The 24,686-nt window shown below is 44.2% G+C and overlaps 1 protein-coding gene across 2 annotated transcripts in view; it reads left to right on the top strand.

Annotated features, from left to right (window-relative positions):
* Window positions 1-10,042: 10,042 nt before the first annotated feature.
* RASA2 (RAS p21 protein activator 2) overlaps window positions 10,043-24,686 on the top strand; it is a 42,229-nt gene continuing 27,585 nt past the window's right edge. Inside the window, exons 1-4 of one of the 2 annotated variants that reach the window (XM_056849324.1) lie at window positions 10,043-10,124; window positions 17,501-17,618; window positions 19,592-19,695; window positions 21,539-21,633. In XM_056849324.1, coding sequence (XP_056705302.1) covers window positions 10,061-10,124; window positions 17,501-17,618; window positions 19,592-19,695; window positions 21,539-21,633 — 381 coding nt within the window. In that variant the 5' untranslated portion in view covers window positions 10,043-10,060. Of the gene's footprint in view, window positions 10,125-17,500; window positions 17,619-18,911; window positions 19,034-19,591; window positions 19,696-21,538; window positions 21,634-24,686 lie in introns of those variants that run through there. The other variant, XM_056849325.1, reaches the window with a different exon arrangement.

Genomic DNA, 24,686 nt, shown 5'->3' with positions numbered 1-24,686 from the left:
GCTGCTTTGGAAGATGAACTCTATGGCATTGAAGTCCCTTTCCTCCCCAAACCGTGCTCTCCTCAGGCTCCATCACCAAAATCTCCAGGTATTTCCCAATTCGGATCTGGCAACCTTAGTTACTGGCCTTTCAGTCCTTGTTCAACAGAAAACGTGACCCCTATTAAAAACCAGTTGCCAATCAGATAACATCAACTTCCATCCCACCTTGTTATATTGCTGCATGAACCATGCCTTTGTACTGATTCTTTTAATGGTCAATTGAACCATTAATAGCCTCACTGAGGAAAAAAACATATGATTGGACAGAACACAATTGGACAATGCACAATTGGACAGTGAGACATGAACACATGGCACCCCCTTATACTGATTCAGACTGTTGGCCTATCAAGCTCAGTATTATCTACTCTGACTCGCAGCGGCTCTCTAGGGTCTCAAGGTGAGGTATTTCATATCACCTACTACCTAATCTTTTATACTGGGGATGCCAGATATTGAACCTGGTACTTTCTGCATGCAAAGCAGATGCGCCACCAGTGAGCCACAACTTATCCCCTAAGGCAGTATTGCACAGTCAGAATAATGTTTGGAAGTGCCATATGGTTCTGGTGGCTGTTTGTATTAGCATAGAGTTGTTGAAGGGGATATTACTGATGCTTTCAGTATGTATACAAAGGAAAATAATGAAGATCTGGCTTCTGGGATCTCTGGATAAAGCCGATTGCTGAGATGGGGATAATAACAGTACACCAAAAACTCCCATTGCAAATAGCACACATGACACTCTAAACACACATGACACTGGAGATCTGTGACTGGCACTACAGGGGTATTTGTACTATTTGGATTTATATTTGGCCTAAAAAAGCAGCCATGGGGGAAGGGCAATATGAATGGGAGCTGTGGTGCTGGTGAAGGGGGAGAGTAGCTTTTCCCATACTGTTTCCTGATCAAAAATGGTCTTCAGTGTCTGCTTTAAGCTCTGGTAGGGGGAAAAAGGCACCATGTTCCATGTTTTAAATTTATTTTTTATTTCAACCCACAACCAAGGCCAGGATCAGGGTGGGTCACAACAAATTTATTACAATAAAAAGATAAAAACAGTCACTCTCATAATTAAAAAGTATTAAAACAACAACAATAATAAAATTATCCCATTGATGGTGTACAATCAGCAAACCAGCTGCTGGAAGATTCAGAGCAGTTTGATAATAAAGTAGGGGGGAGGTCCATTCTTCAAAGCTGTGTACTTCCCCTCTCTGGTCCTGGCAAACACATCCACCCTGGTTTTTTTGTAAAGGTGGGGACAGACTTCAGTATGACACACACACCCCATTTGTTTCAATTGGATATCAGCTATTGTCTTTGAAACTGAACTTAGGAACTATTACAGAAAGAACATGATGTGGTTAGACACAAACATCTTGATCAGCAGTCAACTTCAGTATGACAAAAATTTTGTGGAGCAGACTGCCCACAAAACCTTCTCCTTGGATGCATTACACTTATCAACTTCTAATAACTCAACCTTCAATAGGTTAATATAAACTAATACATGATTTAATTACATGAGACAAGGCTTCTGACTTAACCTCTGCATGGGAACAATGACATAAAAAAGAAATCATACACTGGGTACAAAGGGTACATGTCACTGAGATTTCCTCTGTTCCCACTAAACTAGAAACTTAATTTAAAGGCATCTGACATTCTGAAGAACAGGACAGCTACTGCAGAGGAGGAGCAGTACATAGTGTCATGGCATGCCAGCTGTTTCTGATCTTTTGACAGTTGGTAGAACGAAGGATATGTGATAAAAAAAACTTTTGTTCTACAAGAAAAAAGGGTTTCACAGAATTAGTGGCAGTTTTACTAGTGCAATTAGATCCTTTTGTGCTGAAGACTCACGACACATATGGATGACACATAGCCTACTGAATGAAACCGTGCATAAAATACAAATGACAGTTCCATTTTCTTCAGCGGCCCAGGAATGACAATTACTGGAGAACTCACTGGTTGGTCAGAGGACACGTTGTAAAGATCCAGGACTGGCTGCAGCCTGATGCTTAAGACGTATATATAAAACAAGTGTGCCATCCAGTTAAACGATTTTGAATCCCATTTATTTCATTGGGAAAGTTCAGCACATGCCTAAATAATTCTTATTACTTTCAATGGGACTTGAGGGCTGTGATTCCTGGCTCCCTTGCTATGGAGGTAAGAATCACTGAACTCAGTGGGACTTAGGCCCGAATAAACAATAGGATCTGCTGTTAAGTACCAAACTGGCTAAATTAAAAGCCCCCAGCATGGAACTGAGAAATAGTTCATTGCAGTATCACTGCAGAGCATTATTGCTGTATATCAAAGACATAAACTACTAAAGGGATGTAAACAATGTATTCATCAGAGAACTTTGGAGTTTTATAATCTAAGACTGTAATATGCACACTTTCTTGGGAATAAGCCCCATTGGAATTACTTCCAACCCCATCCTGTTAGCTCTAAACAAACATGCATAGAATTAGGCTGTATGTTACATAAGCTATACATTAAATTTGTTTTAGTCGTTTTCCTTGCTATAAATGAGATTGCAAATAAACATTAGTGATAATTTTATAAGTATTGTCTCTCATCTTTAATCACCAGACTTACCCGCATACATTACAGATGACGTTCAGTTTATTCATCCAAGTAATATTTCACTTACGCTACATGATACTAGTGACAACCTGTTTTCTTCTGCAGCCACAGGGCTATAGCCAGGGTAGTGCCAGAGGGTGAATTGCCCCACCTAAGAACCTTTTTAAAAAAACAGGCTTTTTAATTTGTCACACAGCAGCTTCCAAGAATGAGCTCTTGTTCTTAGATGAGGAACGCTTCTCTTTTTAAAAAAATCTGCAATAGCTGGTTTTCCCCAAAAGTGATAGTACTACACCCACTTGACCCACCCAGCTCTGACCTCCAAATATTTGCCTAGGTTAATTGAAGCATTAAGCATATCATGCTTAAATGATTCTGAGGGTTAAAACTGTCAGCATAGCAAGGTTTTAACAGGATTGCACTTACCTGTAACTGTTGTTCATCAAGTTTTCTTCTGTGCAGTCCCACTTTGGGACTGCGCATGCACAGGCCAGAACTTTCTAGCTTCTTGGTGACTGAAAAGGCACTCCTTGCCCTTGGCACACAAGGCGATGCTTTCCCGCCAAAACCGTCACGTGCCGTGAAAGAGAAGCGCCATTTCCCCTCAGTTCTCCCAAGCCACTGGGACTCTGATAACATGTAGACAGCTCACAGAAGAGTAGGAGGGAAGGAATGTGTGCCTGCACAGAAGACGTGATGAACAACAGGTACAGGTTAAGTGCAAACCTGTTGTCATCTTTTGTTTTCTGTGCAGTTCCACATTGGGAACCTAACAAGCTACTCATCAGTGGAGGTGGGGTGAGCTGTTCAAACAAACAGAGAATGTAAAAGAACCTTTCTCACTGCTGATTCCCAGTGTGCATTGATGTAATGAAGGTGTCACTGGAAGACCATGTTGCTGCCCTGCAAATGTTCAAGAGGCAAACACCATGAAGGAAGGCGGCCAAAGAAGTCACAGCCCTGGTGGAATGGGCTCATATGTAAAGCGGACAGGCAACACCAGCATGCTGATAACAGAGTTTAATGGTCTGAACGATCCAACCTGAAAGAGTTTTAGATGAAGCAGAAGTGCCCTAGTGAGGGCCTAAGTGACAAAGTCAACTCCTTACAAAAACATTGTGTGTGTTGCAAATACAATAAATACCCTTTTACATCTAAAGTATGCAATGCTTTTTCACCTGGAGAAGGTGGGTTCAGAAAAAACACAGGTAATGTAATCACCTGAGCCAGGTGGAATCTGGAGACCATCTTAGGGAGAAATTGGAGTTTGGGCCTCAATACCACCCTCTCAGGAAAAAACCTGGATGTAAAGGGAATCAAACCTGAGCACAGCCTTGGGATCCCTATCATTTAATTAAAAAGACCATATTTTTGGTTAAATCCAGCAACTCTTCCCCTATATTTCTGGCCATATCCATGACAATATCCATGACACTTGTTCTTCTTCCAGTGTATGTATGCCATCAAGTATCAGCAATGCCCTTCCACTCTCTACATCGGATAAACAGGTCAGCCACTCCACAAAATAATAAATGGGCATAAATCTGACATAAAAAATTGCAACACTAAAAAACCAGAGGGGGGACATTTTAATCTTCCAGGACATTCCATTGCTGATCTAAGGCTGTCAGTCCTCCAACAGAGAAGCTTCAAGGGGAGATTATAACCGAGACTACTGAATTTGAGTTGATTCACAAATTCAGAACAATGCTCCCCCAGGACTGAATAGGGGCATGGGATTCTTAGCTCACTAAAGATGCTAATTTTCAGCCCCTATACATTTCTCCCCTGCTCTGTTCAAGCTGATTACATTTTGCATTGTACCTTTGCATCCTGACTCCTTTCTTTGCAACACCCCTCCCACCTTCTGGGGATATAAGGACTCAGAGATCTCTATGCCTACTTGTGTCTGACAAAGAGATCTTTGATTCTTGAAAGCTTATACCCGGAAAATCCTGTTGGTCTCTAAGGTGCTGTGGTACTTGAATCTAGCTCTTGCAATATTGTAAAGACTAACAGCACAAACCTAACGCGGGTGGGGGGATGAACCAAGTTAGGAGTCAGCATGACTCCAGCACCAGCGTTTGTGCCACTTGCACCGGCTAAAGTGGCACTAAAGCCGGCGCTGGGGCACTGAAGGTGGCTCTGGGGAAGCTGCACAGCAGTGCGAGTCTCAGGCACTGGTGCAGCCTCACTGGCAGCATTTTCTCAGTGCAGAAGCATGCGCCAGCATCAAAAGGGGCATTCCCGGGGGGGGGGGGAGCTGGCTTTAGTCAGCTCCCTAACCCCTTTCGGGTTGCGTACACCTCTTTTCGAAGGTGCCGAGTTACACCTGCAAAAAGGGAGTCTTAGCCCCATGGAACTCTATGGAGAGTTCCATGGGTTTTCTTCATAATTACTCTTTCGGTTTGCTGCTCTTGGCAGCAAGCCGCTCCGCCATCCCGGGTACCCCTTATCCACCACCTCCATCCCCGTTAGGATTGGGCTGTTACAGACAGGGGCATAAACTTGAGAGCCTTACGCTGCAATAAATGTGTCAAGTCTTTAAGGTAACCCAAAACTGCAATACTAAGCAGGTCTACTCAGAATCCTACTCAGTTCTAGTCAATGGGGCTTACTCCCAGGATACAATTCTTTGAGTTGCACTGTAACACTCTTTTTTGGCTTTGCTGCAACAGACTTATATGGCTACCACTGTGAAATTTTATCCAAGTGCAGTGATCTTCATTATATCCCTCTAGAAGCAACCACTATGGAATAAAAGTAACAATATAAAATGTATACAAACCTTGTCAATCCTAAAGTCTACCAAATAAAATTTGTGGTAGCTTTATTTTTTTAATGCTGTCTTTCAACTTCAACACAGCTTACATTATATAAAATAATAATGTAAAAATCACACTAAACTGGAGCAATACAATAAGAATTAAGAGAAGCAGCCTTAAAGCAACAATAAAAACTAAAGTAATAAACAGCTATGTAGTATTGATGAAAGCTTGAGACTGCCTTTCAGAACTGACATTAAATAAATCCCAATAACTACTGATAAGTGATACTAAATTTGTAGGCACAATTCCAAAAAATGTTCCATTTCTTCAGCCATATCCTATTAAAAGGAATATTTTCTCGTTAATGTTCCATTTCCATAGTGAGGCTGCATCCAACAGTTATATATCCATCTGCACTCAATGTTCTGAAACCACCTGCTTACATCCTCCTACTCCTATCCTGCTAAAAAAACCTCTTCCAAAAACATGTGGATATTTTTACATTATGCCATATGCATTTTGTTTCATATGCTACACTTTCAGCTCACTCAAAGGAGTCATTAACTAGCATCATTTTAAAATATCTCCCTGGACCCATCATTAGAGCAAAACAGAAATGGATAGCTACAAAAGCCACAAAGAAGCTGATTAGAGTTAGAAATTATAACGGTGTACATATTTGGGCCCAGATATATTTGAAAGGTTGCAAGTATGCCTCATTAAGAAAGAAAACCATGGTGCAACCACTACTGGGAAAAATCATCCTGGAAGACTTACAGTGCACTCTTAAGCAGAGCTGTGTGTGTGTGTAAAGTGCCGTCAAGTTGCAGCCAACTTATGGCGACCCCTTATGGGGTTTTCAAGGCAAGAGACTAACAGAGGTGGTTTGCCATTGCCTTCCTCTGTATAGCAACCCTGGACTTCCTTGGTGGTCTCCCATCCAAATTCTAACCAGGGCTGACCCTGCTTAGCAGCTGAGATCTGATGTGATCTGGCTAGCCTGGGCCACCCTCTTTAAATCCACTGAAGTCAATGGCCTTAGAAGGGTATAACTTTACTTAGGACTGCACTGTTGACCAACTTTAGCCTAGTACCGTTAGTGCACAAGGTAATGGCTTCTCAACTGCAGGACTGCCCAGATTATCTGGAACCCTGTCAGTCTGTTTTCCAGTTTTGGCACCTTATGATTTTGATTAATTTAGCTGATGACCTGCACTGGAAGATGGATGGGGAAATACATTTCTGTTCATCTTCTGGATATCTCTCCCTACTTTTCCATGCCAGGGTATTCCGTTTCCATGCCAGGGTATCTTCCAGACCTTTTGGAGGATGGGAGACCTGCCACAAGACTGGAAGAGGGCGAATGTTATCCCAGTTTTAAAAAAAGGAGAGATGACCCAGGAAACTACAGGCCAATCAGATTGACCTGTCTCCCAGGGAAGATAGTGGAGCAGATTTTAAAAGAGATCAATCTGTGAGCATTTGAAGGACAACTTCATGATCCAGGGAAGTCAGCACGGACTTGGAAATCTTCAATCTGGAGAAGAGGAGGTTGGGTGGGGATTTGATTTCTCTCTTTAAGCATTTCAATGGCTGTCACTTAGAGGAGGGCAGGGAGCAGTTGTTGGCAGCAGAGGATAGAACTTGCAATAATAGGTTTAAATTATGGGCAGAAAAGTACCAGCTGGATATTGGGGGGGGGGGGAATTACAGTAAGAGTTGTTCAACAGTGGAATCAGCTTCCTAGGGAGGTGGTGAGCTACCCCTCACTGGCAGTCTTTAAGCAGAGGCTGGACAAGCATTTGTCTAGAATGCTCTAGGATGATCTTATATTAAGCAGAGGGTTGGACTAGATGGCCTGTATGGTCTTTTCCAACTCTATGATTCTGTGGGATTAGACTGGGAAGTATTATGTTGTAGTGGTTCTAGTCCTTCCAGGAGGGCAGAGTTCAAAAGGTAGCATAATGAAATGGTTTCTCTTGACATGAACTTTGGCTTGTGAAATTTCACAAGGTTCCATCTTGTCACCCATGGTATTTAAAGCATGCCACGAAACAATGACCGACTTTTACTATTGCTGGTTCTGAGGTTAATCTGCTTGTTTTCTTCCTTTGAACACAGACCCTTAGCCCATCAATGTCAGTATTGTCTACTCTGACTGGCAGCAGCTCTCCTAGCTCCCAAGCAGAGGTCTTTCACATAATTAGCCACCTGACCCATTTTTCTTTCTTCCAAATATTTATACTGCACATTCTCTTTCCATTATGGCGAGTGGGTTTTATTCATTCCTTTTTAATATTGGTTTTGGGATTCTGTACAGCAGAGATGGGGAACGTCAGTCCTGGGGACCGTATAATGCCCGGGAATGATTTGGTCTGGCCCTTCATGGGTCCTGGCAGATCTCTAGCTCAGAAGGATCTAAGACTGGCGATCCACCCCCTCCCGTGGACAGGAGTAGCCTCTATTCAAGGAGGATCTGAGTTTGTTTTGCCGGAATGTTCTTTCCCCCTTGCAGAAGAGTCATTAGCTATGGAGCTGCCAGGACTGCCCAAGAAACTGTGTTAACCCTTTCCCACCCAGGCTGTGGAGAAACATATTCCCTCTGTGCTGCAAGAGGGCTGGGGGCAGAAGTGGTGACAATGGGGGGGGGGTTAAAGGGGGCAGGGCCAGAATACATGGGGGGGGAGTTCTTAGCCAGTGTGTCCTCATTTCATTCCTGCAGGCGGAGGTAGCAGGAGCCGGCTGTAGAATCCAACCCCGACCATGCGGAGCAGGAGCAACTCCGGCGTGCGGCTGGATGGCTACGCCTGGCTGGTGCAACAGACCATCTTGTGCCACCAGGTGGATGAGTGAGCCACCGGTTGGATGCCTGCTTGCTTGCCCGCACAGGGGGGTCATCTGGGCAGCTGCCTGCTTGGGGCTTGGTCAGTACCCCCTCTCCCTTCTGGTTCTTTCCCTTCTACGTCTGGGAAACTGCTGGATCAGGGTGTTATTGGACCGGGCTCCTTCACCTACAAGCCCCGAGCGGCTTGTCACTCACTCTGTCTTGCGTGAATCTCTTGGGCCCAGCTGGGGACGGCAGAGCTCAAAAGCGAATCGCTCTGTGTGGCAGACACTCAGAGCCATCTCCAGTCATGCCTCTTGGCTAAATGTTTGATCAAATATAGCAGGCTAATTTTTAAGCTGATAATTTTGTATGGCCCACGAATGATGTTATAAATATCCAAATGGCCCTTGGCAGAAAAAAGTTTCCCCACCTCTGCTGTACAGGATGGAGGGAAGAAATGCTGCAATAAATAATAAATGAAAAGGAGCGAGGCTACTTTCTCTACATGCACATTACTCTATACCTCTATGCCGTCCCCCAACTTTGTGTTTGAACACAAGGGCAGCACCCTGTTTTTCAGTAGCCAGCCAGCTGCTTCCTACCCTAGAAGTCAGCAGCTCTCCCCTTATGAAGACCTCTCAGCAACTGGTGGAGGGGCAGCGCCTCTGAACATATGCCATTCAGCTGCCACACAGACGTCTCTTTTTAAAGCTGCTGAAACCATGACTACAACTTGTGGAACTGCGTAGATAGATATTTGTGCAAAGAAGTACTTTCTTCTAGAACGTATGTCCACATGGGGGAAAAGAAGAAAAAAGAACGGGAATTCAGAAGGAGACCCGGTCACTCTACTATTGAGGGGTCTTAATATTCTTCGGTTAGGCCAGACTTTATCCACTTGTAGAAAAGGGCAAGAGTCCAGTGGCACCTTAAAGACTAACAAAAATATTTCCTGGTAGGGTAGGAGCTTTCGTGAGCCACAGCTAACAAGACTAAAGACTAACAAGAATATTTGCTGGTAGGGTAAGAGCTTTCTGAAGAAGTGAGCTGTGGCTCACGAAAGCTCCTACCCTACCAGAAAATATTCTTGTTAGTCTTTAAAGCGCTACTGGACTCTTGCCCTTTTCTACTACTGCAGACAGACTAGCACGGCCACCCACTGTGATTTATCCACCTGGTACATCAAGGATTCTTCCGAAATGGGAGTCTCCGTCCCCCATTCAAGCAATGACTAAACCCGGACCCGTTCGCTTAAGGGAGCTTGCCCTTACCACGTGTCCAATAGCTCAGAACACAGTCGAGGCACACACTGCAGGGGCGTGGCCGCGTTTCTCCTACTCAAGTGCGATGGTTCTACTGCCGGAACAACCGTTCCGACTCCAAGCAACCAACCTTCCTGTCAGTTACGCCTAGCCGGGCAGCGAAGCAGGCGCTGCCCTAAGGGAGGGGGGGAGAGAAAGTAACGCCTCTCCCTGCTGCCGCTACACATTTCCTTCCTTTCCTCCAGATGGCGGGAGGGGGGGGCAGGGGCGAGAGGAGCCAAGGCGCATGCGCTCAGCTGGCTCCCCGGCCGCCGCCACCACCCCCGCTCCACCCACCTTGCCCTTTTCCAACCAATGAAAGGAGAGGAGTGGGAGGGGCCGAGGGTTGTGGGCGGGGCCGCGCGGGCCGGGCCTTTGCTGTTGCCACTCTAGCCGGGCAGGGGCCGCTGCAGTTGCCTAGGCAGTTGGGCGAGCGGAGTCGCGTGCGGGAGACGTTCGGCCTTTCCCCGTCCCGGGTTGGCCGTGCGGTGGGTCTCCCTGCCCTCCCACCCGCCATGGCCGCCGGCGAAGGGAGCGGCGAGGAGGTGCGGGTGCTGCAGACTCTCCGCGGGAAGATTTGTGAGTGGCCGGGGAGAGGCTGAGTGAAGTCCAGCCTGGTCTGGGGGGCATGGGACGGGGGAAGGGTAGAGCCGGAAGGAAGGGCCTTCGCCTCGAGGCGGCCTCCCTGACTCAGCCGCCGCCGCGCTGGTCCAGCCCTCGCTGCCTCGCTCTGAGGCGCTGCCTTGCCTTGCGGGTGGTGGCGAGGGGAGGACTGGGCTGCCTGAGGGGGAGGGGAAAGGGCCTTGGGCAGCAGGGAGGGGGGTTCGTAGGTGAAGCACACCTGTGGGTGGCGACAAAGGAGCGGAGGGATCAAAATGGAAAGCGTATGCGGCTTCCTGAGGGCAGGATCTTGTTGGGAGGGTGTGGGCATGGGGGTTGGCGTTATTTATTTAATTGCTTCACGGGAACCCAGCGCCGGCTACATGGTTCTCCTTGTGCCCGTTTTATACTCGCAACGACCCTGCGGGGTAGGTCAGGCGGAGTGTGTGTGACTGGCTTAAGGGGGCTCTGTTAGTTTCCAAGGCACTAGTGGGGGTTTGGTCTTCCAGCTCCTTGCCTGACAGTAACCACTTCACCACACTGGATCTCTGGCAAAAGCCTAGGAGTGGGGTTGTCTGCCTAGGGAGAGGAGGATGGTGAGCTTCTTGTGAAAGCACTGGGGAGGGTAACTTTGGAAGGCGAGGGCAGAAAGGATTGAGGCACTGAGCAAAGCCATTCTGACATGCTTTCTCAGTGCTGGGTGAAGCAAGCGCTTCTTTCCCACATCCTAGCTGATACCCAAGGAACTGTTTCACACGTTAAGTGGTGGCAATCCTCGTTTGCTGCTGAATGTCCACTTCACTGAGAACCCCTGCATTCCTGAGAACAGTATTGGTTCAAAATATTGTCGAAGGCTTTCACGGTCAGAGTTCATCGGTTCTTGTAGGTTATCCGGGCTGTGTGACCGTGGTCTTGGTATTTTCTTTCCTGACATTTCGCCAGCAGCTGTGGCAGGCATCTTCAGAGGAGTAACACTGAAGGACAGTGTCTCTCAGTGTCAAGTGTGTAGGAAGAGTAATATATAGTCAGAAAAGGGTTGGGTTCAATGATTCAGCTCAAACCCAACCCTTTTCTGACTATATATTACTCTTCCTACACACTTGACACTGAGAGACACTGTCCTTCAGTGTTACTCCTCTGAAGATGCCTGCCACAGCTGCTGGCAAAACGTCAGGAAAGAAAGTATTGGTTCACTTCATGTGTCTCAAATTGTTTGTTGTGGTCACACTTAGGGGCACACTTAGAATGTGGTATGTATGAAGTAACCCCAAGAACTCTGTTCTCCTACTTGTGGCATTCAAAACACGTTTTTTTCTTCATTAGCTGGCAATTAATCTGTGTGTGAAGATGGCTAATATCGTGCGGGAGGCTTAACAAGTGTGTGAGAACCTTGTTGGGATGGGCGTAGAGAGGGGGGGAGGTTGTGTGTGGTATACACAATAATAAAGTAAGAGAAGCCTATGCATAATTGTTTGCATCAGATAGGCTTAAGGGAGGTCAGGGATATCTTGCATAAGAAAAATTTTACATGAATTTTGGACCATGTATACGTGTCTGAAAAACCATCTTGCTGGGTCAGATATTGAGTGAAAGCAGATTTAATGTTGTGATGTAGTAACCTGTCAGTGCAATAGATAGTTGGGATGTGCTGACGGGAACCTGAGCTGCAACCCTGTGATTAGTTCAAGAAGAAGATATCAACATAACGAGGATGCAGGTGTATAATGGTACTTTATGTTTGGGAATGGCACAGGTTAAGGGTCTGGGGTTTTTATTGATATTATTTTGGTAAGATGGCCATAGTGAATATGGTGGGGGAGGGGCTTTGAAAGTGTGCCTATGTTGGTGGTCTTGGCTCTATTTAAGGCTGCCTTTGTAACTGGCAGAGCAGCTGGACAAGTGTATACTTTGTAGTGGTCCCAGCAGGTGTTTGGAAGGCAAATGATACAAAAAGCTTGCTGTATCTCAGCAGGTGTGGGTCTCTTCAATTGTAGACCTCTTGAAAATCCTATATGTACTACCTTGAATTCCACAGTGGAAGAAAGGTGGGGCATAAAATAAATAAAACTAGTAGAACCAGTTCAAAGCTGATAGAATGACATGGCTGCTGTTTAGGTGGGAAATGCTTGTCAGTGTTTTGATCTATGTCATTATTAAAGTAACATTACTTAAAATGAAAATGTCATTTTTGACAGTGTAGAGCAGGGGTCCTCAAACTTTTTAAACAGGGGGCCAGTGCACTGTCCCTCAAACACTGTTGGAGGCCGGGCTATAGTTTGAAAAAAATATGAATAAATTCCCCGCGTGTCTGGGGGAGGAGGAGGCGCGAGGGGGCTCTCCTGAAAAGCATCCTCCTCCAGAGCCCGGACCTTCCCTCTTCGCTCTGGGGTTCGGCCTTCCCTCGGCAGACAAGGCCTTACCCCTGCCCCGGCCTCCCTTGCCCTCTCCGCACGCACTCACAGAGGCGAGTTAATGGGGAATAAAGAGGCTGGAGTCCCTGGCAAGTGCCTGTGCCTTACAAATGTAGTGGTTAAGAGTGGCGTTTTGGAGCGGGGACTCTGATCTAGAGAACCTGGGTTGATTCCCCACTCCTCCACATGAGAAGCGGAGGCTAATCTGGTGAACCTGGTTGGTTTCCCCACCCCTACACACAAAGCCAGCTGGCTGACCTTGGGCAAGTTACAGCTCTGTTAGAGCTCTCTCAGCCCCACCTGCCTCACAGGGCGTCTGTTGTGGGAGGGTATGGGAAGGGGCTTGTAAGGCAATTTGAGTCTCCCTTTAGTGGTAGAGAAAGTCGGCATATAAAAACCAAGGCCATTTATGCACGGGAGGTTTTGCCTTGGATTTGCCGCTCTCCAGATGCACATTTTCCCCATCCGAATTCTCCAAACTCTGCCCGGGGGTGGGGGGAGCTTAGTTCTGAGAATTCGGATGGGGAAAATGTGCATCTGGAGAGCGGGAAATCCAAGGCAAAACCTCCTGTGCATAAATGGCTACTAGTCTTTTTCTTCTTCTCCCTGGAGGTATGCCCAGCCCCCCCCCAAGGGGCCCCCTACAATTACCTCCAGGTAACAAGGATAGCCCCGGGAGGAGAGAGAGAACGCTGCCCGACTAGGAACGCCAGGGCCACGTTGGGCTGCATCGTGGAGGGCCCGAAGGACCAGGCGCAACTGCATGGAGCTCGAGGAGGCCAGGCCCAGGCAGCCACAAAGCTAGGCAATGGGTGAAGTCTCCTGGGGGGGCGTGCTGCGGAAGAGAAGGGGGCGACCGGGCCCAGGAAAGTGGGTTTTGGCCCTGGGAGGGAGAGGGTGAAGGGGGCGACTGGGTAGCGTGTGAGGCGGCAAGACGCCTTGTGTGCCCAGGAAAGGGGGTTTTGGGCCGGGGAGGGTGGGAGGGAGAGGGCGAAGGGGGCGACTGGGTGGCGCACAAGGCGGCAAGACGCCCCGCTTGCCCAGGAAAGGGGGTTTTGGGCTGGAGAGGGAGAAGGGAAGGGGGCAACTGGGGCGGAAGGGAGGCTTCCGGCTGGGCGCATGCGGCCAGGAAGCCCAGAAAAGCTCTGGGGAGGGGGGCAAGGGGGGACTGGCTTTCTTGGTCCCCGGGCCGGACAAAAGCCCTCCGGGGGCCGGATCCGGCCCCCGGGCCGTAGTTTGAGGACCCCTGGTGTAGAGCATCACATCTGTGTGTAAACATTTGTTTAATGTTTTAAAATAAACTGATGAACAAATACTGAAATACGTATGAATCTTGTGAAACATATGATATAGCAGGAAGTTTGTACAGGATGTTCTGGAAGTGGTTATTTGTTACTTGTTTCAGTACCTTAATAGGATGGAGAGCAGTAGTATCCATGTTAACCTGGCCAAATGTTGGCAAAGAAGATTATGCATTTAGGAAGCTAGAAAACCTAAGACAGAGCGATCAGAAAATTCAGGGGGCAAGAAAATAAGTGTGATGGCGCTGACATGGATTTCAGGGTAGCTAGAACAAACAGGATGTAGTGGTTTTCCGAAGGTGGGGGGGAATAGAAGTACATTCATGTAAGTTGAACGTAACCCACTTCCTTTCTCACGCTTTTATTCAGTCTTCTACAGAATGACTTGCAGCAGTTTTAACATCCATTTTGATGTGGAACTAGGTTTCATAATATTTCCTTTGAAGATGATCTTCTATATAGAAAAGTAGTTTTAGAGTATCGTTCTAATGTACATACAACATGTCGAATCTTTATCATATTCATTTACTATAGCTCTTCATATTTTTAAAATCTATTGCATACAAATTGCCTCTGATAAAATCTTTGTTAGATTTAACTTACGTTTAGATTTTGTTTAAAACCCAAATATGTAAAGTCCTATCTTGTAATGGTTATTATGGTATTGGAACATTGCTTTAGAGTGGTCAACCAATTAAATAATTTCCCCTACTTAGGTAACTTTGAACTTGTGTATTACCAAAGGCACAAATTGGCTGTCTTTTTGATATATTGAAGGAATTGGTTTGACACTAAAATCCACTATTTTTAAGGTGGCCTTTTCCTTCTAATGGCATTACGCTTTGGGTTCTATGAGAATGGGGCTTGCTGTTTACTCCTCCTGCTGTTCCGCAGTCCAAGAAGTGATGCCTACCCCCACTGAAGTCAGGGATCTTCATGACAGCATAGAGGGCAAGGTGACAGAATGCAGTGTGTTGGGGGAATTAACAGAAATCGCCCTATCTGCTGATGGAAATGCCGTTATACTATTGGAAATGAACCCCAGGATCAAAGTTCATGTTCTTCAGTCTCTGTGACAATAATGCAACAGAACCAAAATAACCCTTAAAAATTACATTAACTCTCTTCACTGATAAATTAAGCACTCATTAATTATTTTAGCATTCGGCAATAATGGCTCAAAACGTAATGATGCCTCATGTTATGAGGCAAGTTCTTTATGTATCATCATTGCATTAAACATGTATTTTCATGCATTGTTGCAAGTGTTTGTTCATATTTGTTTGTTCGTATTTGGAAAGAGAATAAATGTTTATAAATTGCAGGTGTCTTAAATACATTGATTTACCAAGGGAGCTTTAGGTCGCATGCTGGGCTGCAGACATGTCTAGCATCATTGTGTCCTAAATTTTCTTTTTAATTGTACATTTGTTGCTTATTTTTGTAGTAGTAATTAGTATTTATATAGTGCTTCCATAATTTAGAAAGGCCTTGAACAGTTCACAGTAATCCTTCCAGCAATTCTGTGTAGTTTGATAGTGTCATCCCAGATAAAGAAGGGCCAGGAGAGATGGCTGAGAGAGAGAATGATTGGAGTCCATGCTCGGGTATAAATCCTGTTGAACTCTATGGAACTTACTTAATGTTTAGGATTAAGTTCCATGGGCACCTAGTAAGTTCATGGTTGATCTGAGATTTGAGCTAGATTTTTCTCCAAATTGCACTTCACTTTTTTGACAAGTACACTGTGTTGGTCTTCACCTGGTTGGCCACTTTGTGAACAGACTGCTGGACTTGATGGACCTTGGTATGATTCACCATGGCTTTTCTTATGTTCTTATTTGTTTGTTCATATTTTAACTGGTTGCTGTATCTGAGTACAACCCATCCCAGGTCCTCCTTCAACAGTCTGCAGAACATGTGAGGTCTGCGGAACATGTGAGGCTCCATTGCAGCCTCTTTTGGTGGCCAAATGAGGTCGGATATTGTTAAATCACCACCTCCTCTGTGGAAATTGCTACATTAACCACTGAAACACAGTGGATTGAATGCTCTTTACAGGTACTGCATTCCTTCCATGGGAAAGAAACAGCGAATAAGCAGGTTATCTAGTGACAGTGCTGTTAATAGTTATGGCTTAAAATAATCAAATCATCAAACAATGTATGTGGAACTTTCTACCTTCAGGGAACCCTTTCCACATCAGCTTCTCGGTTGAGGAGCCCCAGAGCTTTGCAAAGGATTCCAGGGCATGCAGCAGTGAGCACATTCAATTCATATGGGCTAGTCAAGCCTGTTGACTTCATTGTTGCCTCACTTGAACTGTAAGTGTGACCAAGAACACATCGAGCATACTCCAGCATCCAATTCCCCATTGTACAGTAAAGAGTGAAAGTGGCACACAAGGTGTTCTAAGGGAAGCTTGTCCAGCATTACAGATGGTCTAGGAATGCCTAATAAGCTTTTGAAGAACATCAGGGTTTTATAGTTTGAACAACACTGATTATAATAATTCTGTCATGCTACATTTTTTATTCATTTCTTTACTTTCTTGGTGAGGGAGACCAATCACGTGGGTTTATGTCTATCCTGTAATATTACAGGCCTTTTCATTTTTAGTAATAAAGTTATTTGACAGGGATGCTTTGTTAGTAATAGGTTTTTGTACAGGCACTGAATTTAGGCAGATCCCAAGTGGAATGATTTCCCTAGAGTTAGTAGAAAAACTGATGTAATGCATTATTTATGTTCTTTTTGAGAAAGTGATACTCCTCTCTACTACCTGCTTTTAAACAGTTGCATTAATATCATTTTATAAGGAATTTAATACATTGCCCAAGTAAGATGGTCTAGTAATAAAGTTGGCATATTTGCTTTATTTTCTTTGGGGGCTTATTTGCATATTTTACTGGCAGGGTGTTATCTTATCTTTCCTCATTAAAAATCATATATTCCCCCACTGTAATGTGTGAACAGCTTGGTTGTCTGATTATTCATTCAGTACATTTCAAGAAATTGTGCAGACTCTCACTGAAAATTAAATAATCATGGATACTTAGTAAGGGAAGTTTCAGTTATCAGGGTCTTTATAATAGACTATTAAATTAGATAGTGTTTTGTGAAAAAGGAATAGGAGATGGTTAACATCTAATCTAGACTATGTGTTTGTGTTGTGACTTTGTGTTGTGACTTGCAGCCATATAGCTTTAGGCTGCTACAACAAGCTGTGTCAAGCCTAACCGGTTACCAACATGGGATTCCTCTCTAAGGAAAGTGCAGGTGTGGCAGGAAGTGGTGTTAATGAGCCTGTAGGAGGAAGCCTTCTGTGTATATCACTACTGAACCTGTTCCTAGCATGCTGTGCTATTCTGGAGGGGGTAGCTCTTGTCATAGAAGGAGTAAGCACAAGTCTTGACTGTGATGAAATTTCCTTTTTAATCTCTCTGTTTTCTGTGGTATGTTTTCTTTTACTGTGTTGCTTTCTGTGGATTTTCACTTAATTCAGAAAATAATGAATTGTAGATACTATAATATTGTGATTTTTCCTTTCTGAATAAAAGCTCTGCAGTGTGTCTGTAATGTTGTAAGCCAATTACATTTTTCCCCCTTTATGGTGTTTAAAATTATTTTCTTGTCTCGCTAGGTGAGGCCAAAAACTTAGTGCCATACTCTGGACCAAACAAGATGAGAGACTGTTTTTGTACAATCAATTTAGATCAAGAAGAAGTTTTTCGTACTCAGGTAGTAGAGAAATCCTTAAGGTAAGCTGTTTATCATTGTGTAATATCTAAATCATGCAATGGCTGTTTGTTCACAGGATAACTTGAACTGACTCCTAGGAAAACTTGATGTTGGAATTATGACATAACATTTTCCAAATGAATCCTGCTAGTGACCTTTTAAAGATTTTTGCTGGATACTTCTCATAAGACTTTCCTATGGAAGGTGGTAAGAATAATTCATTCCAGCATTTCATCCCATGTGCACCTGAGGGTGTCACTTTAGAACAGGGTTCAACAAATCTGAAGTTGCCATGGCACCCAGAAATTTGATTGTGGTATCTAGTATTTTTAGGAATGTCTTTATAGTAGCATATCACAGCACTTCTCAGTGAAAGTACATAGAACTGGATCCAAACGGATTTTGTGCTGTTGACCACCAAAAAGACTGTTTAGAATCATGGGACCTACATGGACCATGTGGAACAAGGGCTGTAATAAGGAGGGGAATAGCCATTACCGGTAAGTGAAAAAATTGGCTGGAGCTCACCCAGAACTTGTTTATCACTCCACATCAGGGTGTTCTGTTGTCTTAAAAATAAGTGTGCATGAAGTTCTTGTCACTGCTTGTTTATATGTACACTTTACACCATTTGGTTGTTTCCTATACTGGTTCCAGTTTTTAGTTAAATCAATCATTTAAAGCAGTAATGTAATGAGAAATTAGGGAGAAGGTAGGATAGGTTAGAGGTTAGATTTTGTTGTGATGACAACCAGGGTTACTCCCATGTTTGTTTATATATTAAAACACTTTGTCATAGCTTTAATAAAATTATGAGAAACTGTGAAGAGTAGGTTAGGGTTAGGTTTTGTGATAGCAATAATTAGCATATGTGATCATTAAAATACAAAACCTTGGAGGCTGAAAAATGTCTCTGGCTTCTACATTTTTGGGCTGGCTCTTAGAGCCAAAGAAAAATTATAAAGGGCTGCTTTATAAAAATGCTGTCAGCACTGACCTCAAAATCAATCTTGTACATGATTTCATTGTAATTTCATCGTAAATTACATTTCATTGTAATTTCTGCTGAAGAGTTGTAGTCTGTTTCTGTAGGTTGTCTAAATGTACGTGTAATTTCTGATAATTAAACATATCTATATAAGTTCAAAATATAACAGACAGATGGATAGTAATGAAGAGGCAGGGTACTTTTGAATTATTTGGTCTGCCTCTTGTATGACGCAAACACTCACCAACAGGATGCATTCGCAGGATGTAGCATATTAAGCAATGTCACTGCTCACTTTGGCCAATAAACCACTTCCACATTGTAGGGAGGGCTATCCCATTGACTTTACTCTCCTTCAAAGTGAGGCTGGAGATTGCAGAAGTTGTTGCAGTTCAGATTCATGAGACACCAGCTTATGAATGGACAGAACTCATGAAGCAAAGTAAGGTCTGTAGAAAAGCTGTGCGTTATTTAACAAAATGAAGTTCCTCACATTGAGTCATTATCTGCTTTCATCCATGTAATTAACCATCCAACTCTAGATGAGTAACAGTATTTTGGGGCGGTTAGGAATAGGAATGTCTTGCACATCCTGCATATTAACTTTAGATTTCTTATAGTTCCAGCTGAAATTAAACTTTTTTTGTATAATTTTAACTCTCGTTCCTGTATTATTATAGGAGTGTTTCAAAACAGGAAGTTTGTTTTAGTTATAATTGACATTTTAATTAGCTTAATTTTATCTAACAATGACGAATTTGTCCACAAGGATAATTTGTTTAATCTCTTTTCATAACTGGCTCAAAATTTAGACAGTTTATATCATAATGAAGTCTATAAGAGTAGTGCATTGTGAGACCTAGGTTAAGTTGAGCAGGAAGAACTAATTCTTTAAAGAAGGCTAGTGTTCTAGAAAAGTTCTTCATAGAATTTTGCTTTGTAAATTAGTATTCTACATAACATAATTCTCTGTAATCAGCTCTTTTGCTTTTGACCTTTTTCTAGCCCCTTTTTTGGAGAAGAGTTCTACTTTGAGATACCAAGGACATTCCAGTTCTTATCATTCTATATTTATGACAAGAGTGTTATACAGAGGGACCTACGGATAGGTAAGTTTGTACATCACTTAAAAAGGCAAGGACCGTAATTGTTCTGTGATAGTTTCATTAGTTTAAGGCCTCTTATTCTCAAGGCCTCGTATTCTAAAGCTTTGATAGTTAACCAGTTTCAGACAGTGGTAATTAACATTGGAATAATTGCGGGGGCATGCCTTTCAATAAGGAGCACAAAGAAGATTTTTTGTGATTGATCTTGGTACAAATAGAAGATAGTGATTTGTTCTGTTAGCTGTTTCTTTAATGGTTAATATTGGATAGTTAATATTCTCTCTGCAGAGAGACCAGGATGCCTGTCAGTGGTTTGAAATGTTGTAAAAAAAAAAAACAGCCTGAAATGTTAACTATTAATCAAATCTCTGTTTGAAAAGATGTCTTGACTCTCATGTGAGAACTGAACCTGATAGGTTTTCATGGGTAGCTTGGGAAGTTCTGTATGCCCAGAATAGTCTTTCATTTTTCTCTATGGAAAAAACGTGAGAATTAACTACCAAACATGAACCAAATGTCTCAAATGGCATCGGGCTGTTTAAGTAATAGAACATAATTCTCAGTGAGGTACAACTGTTGGATTGTATACTTCATGAATTTGCAAATGAGATTTGTGGCTTTGCAAGCCTGCTATAGAGTATGATAGGGTAACTCACACTTCCCCAGTATTGATCAGTTGGGTCTGCGCCTAGTTAAAGTGTTGTCTGCCACAACCTTTGATGTCCTTTTGGTTTTTTCATACCAGGGTTGCTGTATCAATTTATAGCATGACTTTCTGCAGCCCATGTTGTTGCTGTTTGCACACTGTTAGTTGCCATAATTTTTAGGCTGTGTTTCATTTCTTCCAGCTGGACCTGCAGGTTGGACAGTGTAGATATTTTCTTGCAGACTTGACTTGAATAATCTATCTAGCCATAGGGATACCCCTAGGGCTTACACAGTATGACTGCATTTGCAGAAAATTGCTTAGGATATACAGTGTAATAATGTTTAACTTCTTTCTGTGAAAAATGCAAATACTTGTTAAAATTATTATTTGAAACACTTCTGCCTTCAGACTTATGGTGGCAGGCAATGCAGCAAACAGTGTGTTAGTACACAAATTTTAATAGTCCTGTTAACAAACTTAAAACACATGCAAATTTGAAAGCAATCAAGATTTAAAATATGCAAGAACTAGAAATACACGGCAGTAAAACCAGCACAGCCAACAATTTACCCTCCTCCAAATGGACCAATTTACTCTCCTCCAGATTTAGCGAGTAAAGGCACGCTACTTGCCCACACTTGCAGGTTATTCCAGAGTATTGGGCCCACCATGGAAAAGGCTTATTCCTCTGGGCAGTTCTTGCCTTCAGGATGTAATGAGCGTAAGGGAGTATGTATGAAAATGTAGTTCAGTAAATATGAAGGCCCTAGGCCATGAAAGGCTTTAAAAGTAATAACCAGCATTTTGAGTTGGGCCTCGAAGCAAATCGGCAGCCTTGTGTTTGGAGTAGCTGACTCTGGAAGTGAGCCTTGTTGCCACCTCTTGTGCCAACTGAAGCTTGCAAGACTCCTTTGAAGGCAGCATCAGGTAGAATGCATTACAGTTGCCTATTCTGGATGTTATGGAAGTTATGGATCAACACAGGTCAGTTTACTAGGTGTAACTGAAAGGAGCAACAGCACAGGTCTTATCCAGTCACCAGGCCAGGTCCAGGAGTACCCCAAGCTCTTAATCTACTATGGAAAGGTTAACCCCATCTAGGTCTGGTTAATTGTGAAAATGTCAGTTTTAAAGTCTCAATACCCACATTGAACAGGCAACGGTGTTTATTATTCATTTTTATGTTCTCTCCTATAGGAAAAGTAGCTATAAAAAAAGAAGACTTGAGCGGATATGCTGGCAAAGAACCGTGGTTTATGCTTCAGCCTGTCGATTCTAACTCAGAGGTTCAGGTAAAATTGGTCAAATGTTAAAGTGCTATGTTTTATAACATAGCCCCTTCACCTATATAACTGTCTTGCTCTTACTATAAAACTGCACTGTGCTGAATAGAATGACTATAGCCAATTTATTTTCTTGAGGTTTCTCAAACATAAATTGTGTATGTGAATTAATACTAGCTTGTACACAATCATGAGATTTGAATGGCACCTGCATTTTGGGGGGACCCCAGCAATTTCCACTGTTCTCCCCTTCTACTGCAACCCCCCAGTTTGTCTCTGGTATCTGTTGATCCTCAGGAACAATGTTTTAGGGAGCTCAGTGTACTGCAGCAGGAAAGAGAAGTGGCAAAGGTCTGGCCTGGGTGGATATACCCTCCCTTGTATTGTGACTTTAGTCTATATTGCAGCCTCCCAATACTCTGGTTGAGTGTTATAAGGTAATTTTGGGTTGTATTAAATAGAATTTGGGGTTGGCTGCTCAGAATGGTAAGCCCTGGCCCTATTGTGGTAAGCCCTACCCACATTGATATCTGTGTTGGGGTCTCCTTCTTTGGATCTGTCCTGTGTAATGAGTTGGAGATTTCAGGGTGATGCCTACAGAAGCTTTCTGCCTCCCCATCTTACATAACCCTCTAAAACAGGGATGGGGAACCTCAGGCCCAGGGGCCGTATGCGGCCCCCGAGGACATTTTCTGTGGCCCTCGGTAGCTCCAGGGCCGGGTGTGTGTGTGTGTGTGGGAGGCGTGGAGGCTGGGGCCTGGTCGCGTGGGGCCGGCATGCACGGGTGTGTGTGTGGGGGGGAAGGCTTTTCTTTCTTTTTTTCTGTCACTCTCCTTTCTCTTCCTCTCTCCCCTTTTCTGTCTCTTTGTCTGTCTCCCTCCGTCCTTTTCTCTTTCTTCCCCTCCCTCCATTTCTTACTCCCTTTCTCCCTCTTTTTCCCTCCCTCCCTTTTCCTCTTTCTCTGTTTTCTTTCCTTCCTCTCTTCCTTCCTTGTGGATCAGCTGCGGGCTGCGCCCCCCTGGTGCCTCGTTTGCTCGGGCCCACCGCTGGCTGCCCTCCCGCCTGGGGGGGAGGATGACGGGAGTGGGGGTGCCCTCCAGGCCTTCTCTGCATGGCCTCCCCTGGAGTTGCCAACCTCCAGGTGGTGGCTGGAGACCTGGCAACCCTAGCCTCCCCCCCCCCCCCCGCCGGGAGATCTACACCTGGTTATGGCCCCTGAATGATGTTATAAATGTGCAAATGGCCCTTAGCAGGAAAAAGGTTCCCCACCCCTGCTCTAAAACTCTGTCCTTATGGAAGGGGGGATCCTTATGAACAGTATAGGGGGCAAAGTGGGAAATCAGTAGAAATTCCCTTCACCACCTCCACCAGCACATGTGTTCTTATCATTAGAAACTGACTTAGGATCCAGGCCATTGTCCACTAAAACCTATCTTAAACATTGAACTCAGAACAACAACTTTATTTTTCTGACTCCTATGGCAATCTTAAAGCATAAGATGTATTAAAAGTCAGGATTGCTTATTTTAAGAATTTCCCTAATGTTGAATATGAATTGCATTAACCCATATAATTCTTCTAGCAGCAGCAGCGGTACTAAAATTTTCTGGGTTCTGTGATAGTTCTTATAAATACTGTGTAGGTGTAGAATAAAATACACTTTGATTGAGTGGTGTGGTAATAACTGCATATGGGAGATATGTACAGGTTTCCTACTCCAGAGAATTGCTTGGCATATTGACTGTTGGTTGAGTGGAAATAGAGCTGTGTAGACACTTCATGTTCAAATAATTCTTATTTTGTATATTACCACAATTTTGCAACTAAGACATCCATAGTAATTTTGCCCTTCAGTGAATGCTTCCCAGAGAGGCTTATGTTACATAGTAGTTGGGGTGGGGGAGATTTCAATCCGTGTTTAAGGATTTAAGAGTCCATTCCTAAAGGGGGGAAGCCAAAGCTCCTTAGGAGCCAGCGTGGGGGCAAACACGCTGGTGGCTGGGTGCTGTGGACCCGCACTGGCGTGGGGGGGGGAGGTTCGGGTTCACCGCTTTCATCCCGGGAACGCCCCCTCGCACTGCTGCGGTATAGGCAATGGGGGATTTTCCTCATTTCCTCTACTTTTATTTTTTTTAACCTATTTTTGGCTCCACGGCTGCCGAGAAGCCTCTGAGGATCTTCCTCCCCTTGCAGGATTGGGCTGTAAGTCTAGCTTACAATGTGCTTCTTGTCTGTAAATGTTAACACATCTGTTAATAGAACAGACTTCCTTTTTTTAGCATTTCAATCATATCTGAAGTGGTCTAATATATCCAAAGACCCACCAAAGCTGTTCTGGCACTTAAAAACTGGGGGCGGGGGGCTCGTCCTGCCATGCTGTGGGCCTGATCAGAATCGTGTGCCCTTGCAGCACTAGGTTTAAAATGGTGGTGGCATCCATGGGTTGGATCTGTGGATACGTCATGTCCAGTTTGGCTCTAAGCTGCATAGAATAAGATGTGATACCTGGGGCCAGGTAAGTGATTACATGAAGCTGCATTCTACTGAATCAGAACCTTGGTCCATCAAAGTCAGTATGGTCTACTCAGACTGCCAGCGGCTCTCCAGGGTCTCAGGCAGGGGTCTTTCACATCACCTTCCTGCCTAGTCCTTTTAACTGGAGATACCGAGGACTGAACCTGGGACCTTCTGCATGCCAAGCAGATGCTCTACCACTGAGCCATGGCCCCTCTATACAGCTCTCCAGGGTCTCCAGCTGAGGTCTTCCCCACAGCCCCTCCACAAGCTGCATCAAGTGAGCCCCTTTGCGGAACCCCCCCACGCCAGTTACCTTCGACTGGGCACTGGAGGCCAGCGTGGGTCCCAGTGCAGCACTCCAGTCACAGTTGGACCCATTCAAGTCTGTTTTCCTCCAGTGGGAGAGCATTTAGAACATGCTTAACTTTGACTAGATAGTTTAATCTGCTGATACCAGATACATTCCCTTGATGTATTAATGATCATCTTACCTTGTGCTAATTATTTGCAGGGGAGCTGAGCTTTCACTGGCTTTTTAGGAATTG

This window comes from Euleptes europaea, chromosome 5 (assembly GCF_029931775.1).
Source record: "Euleptes europaea isolate rEulEur1 chromosome 5, rEulEur1.hap1, whole genome shotgun sequence".
Classification (NCBI taxonomy): Eukaryota; Metazoa; Chordata; class Lepidosauria; order Squamata; family Sphaerodactylidae; genus Euleptes; species Euleptes europaea.
Note: the sequence above shows the minus strand (reverse complement) of the source record. Positions and strands in the feature narration are given on the sequence as shown.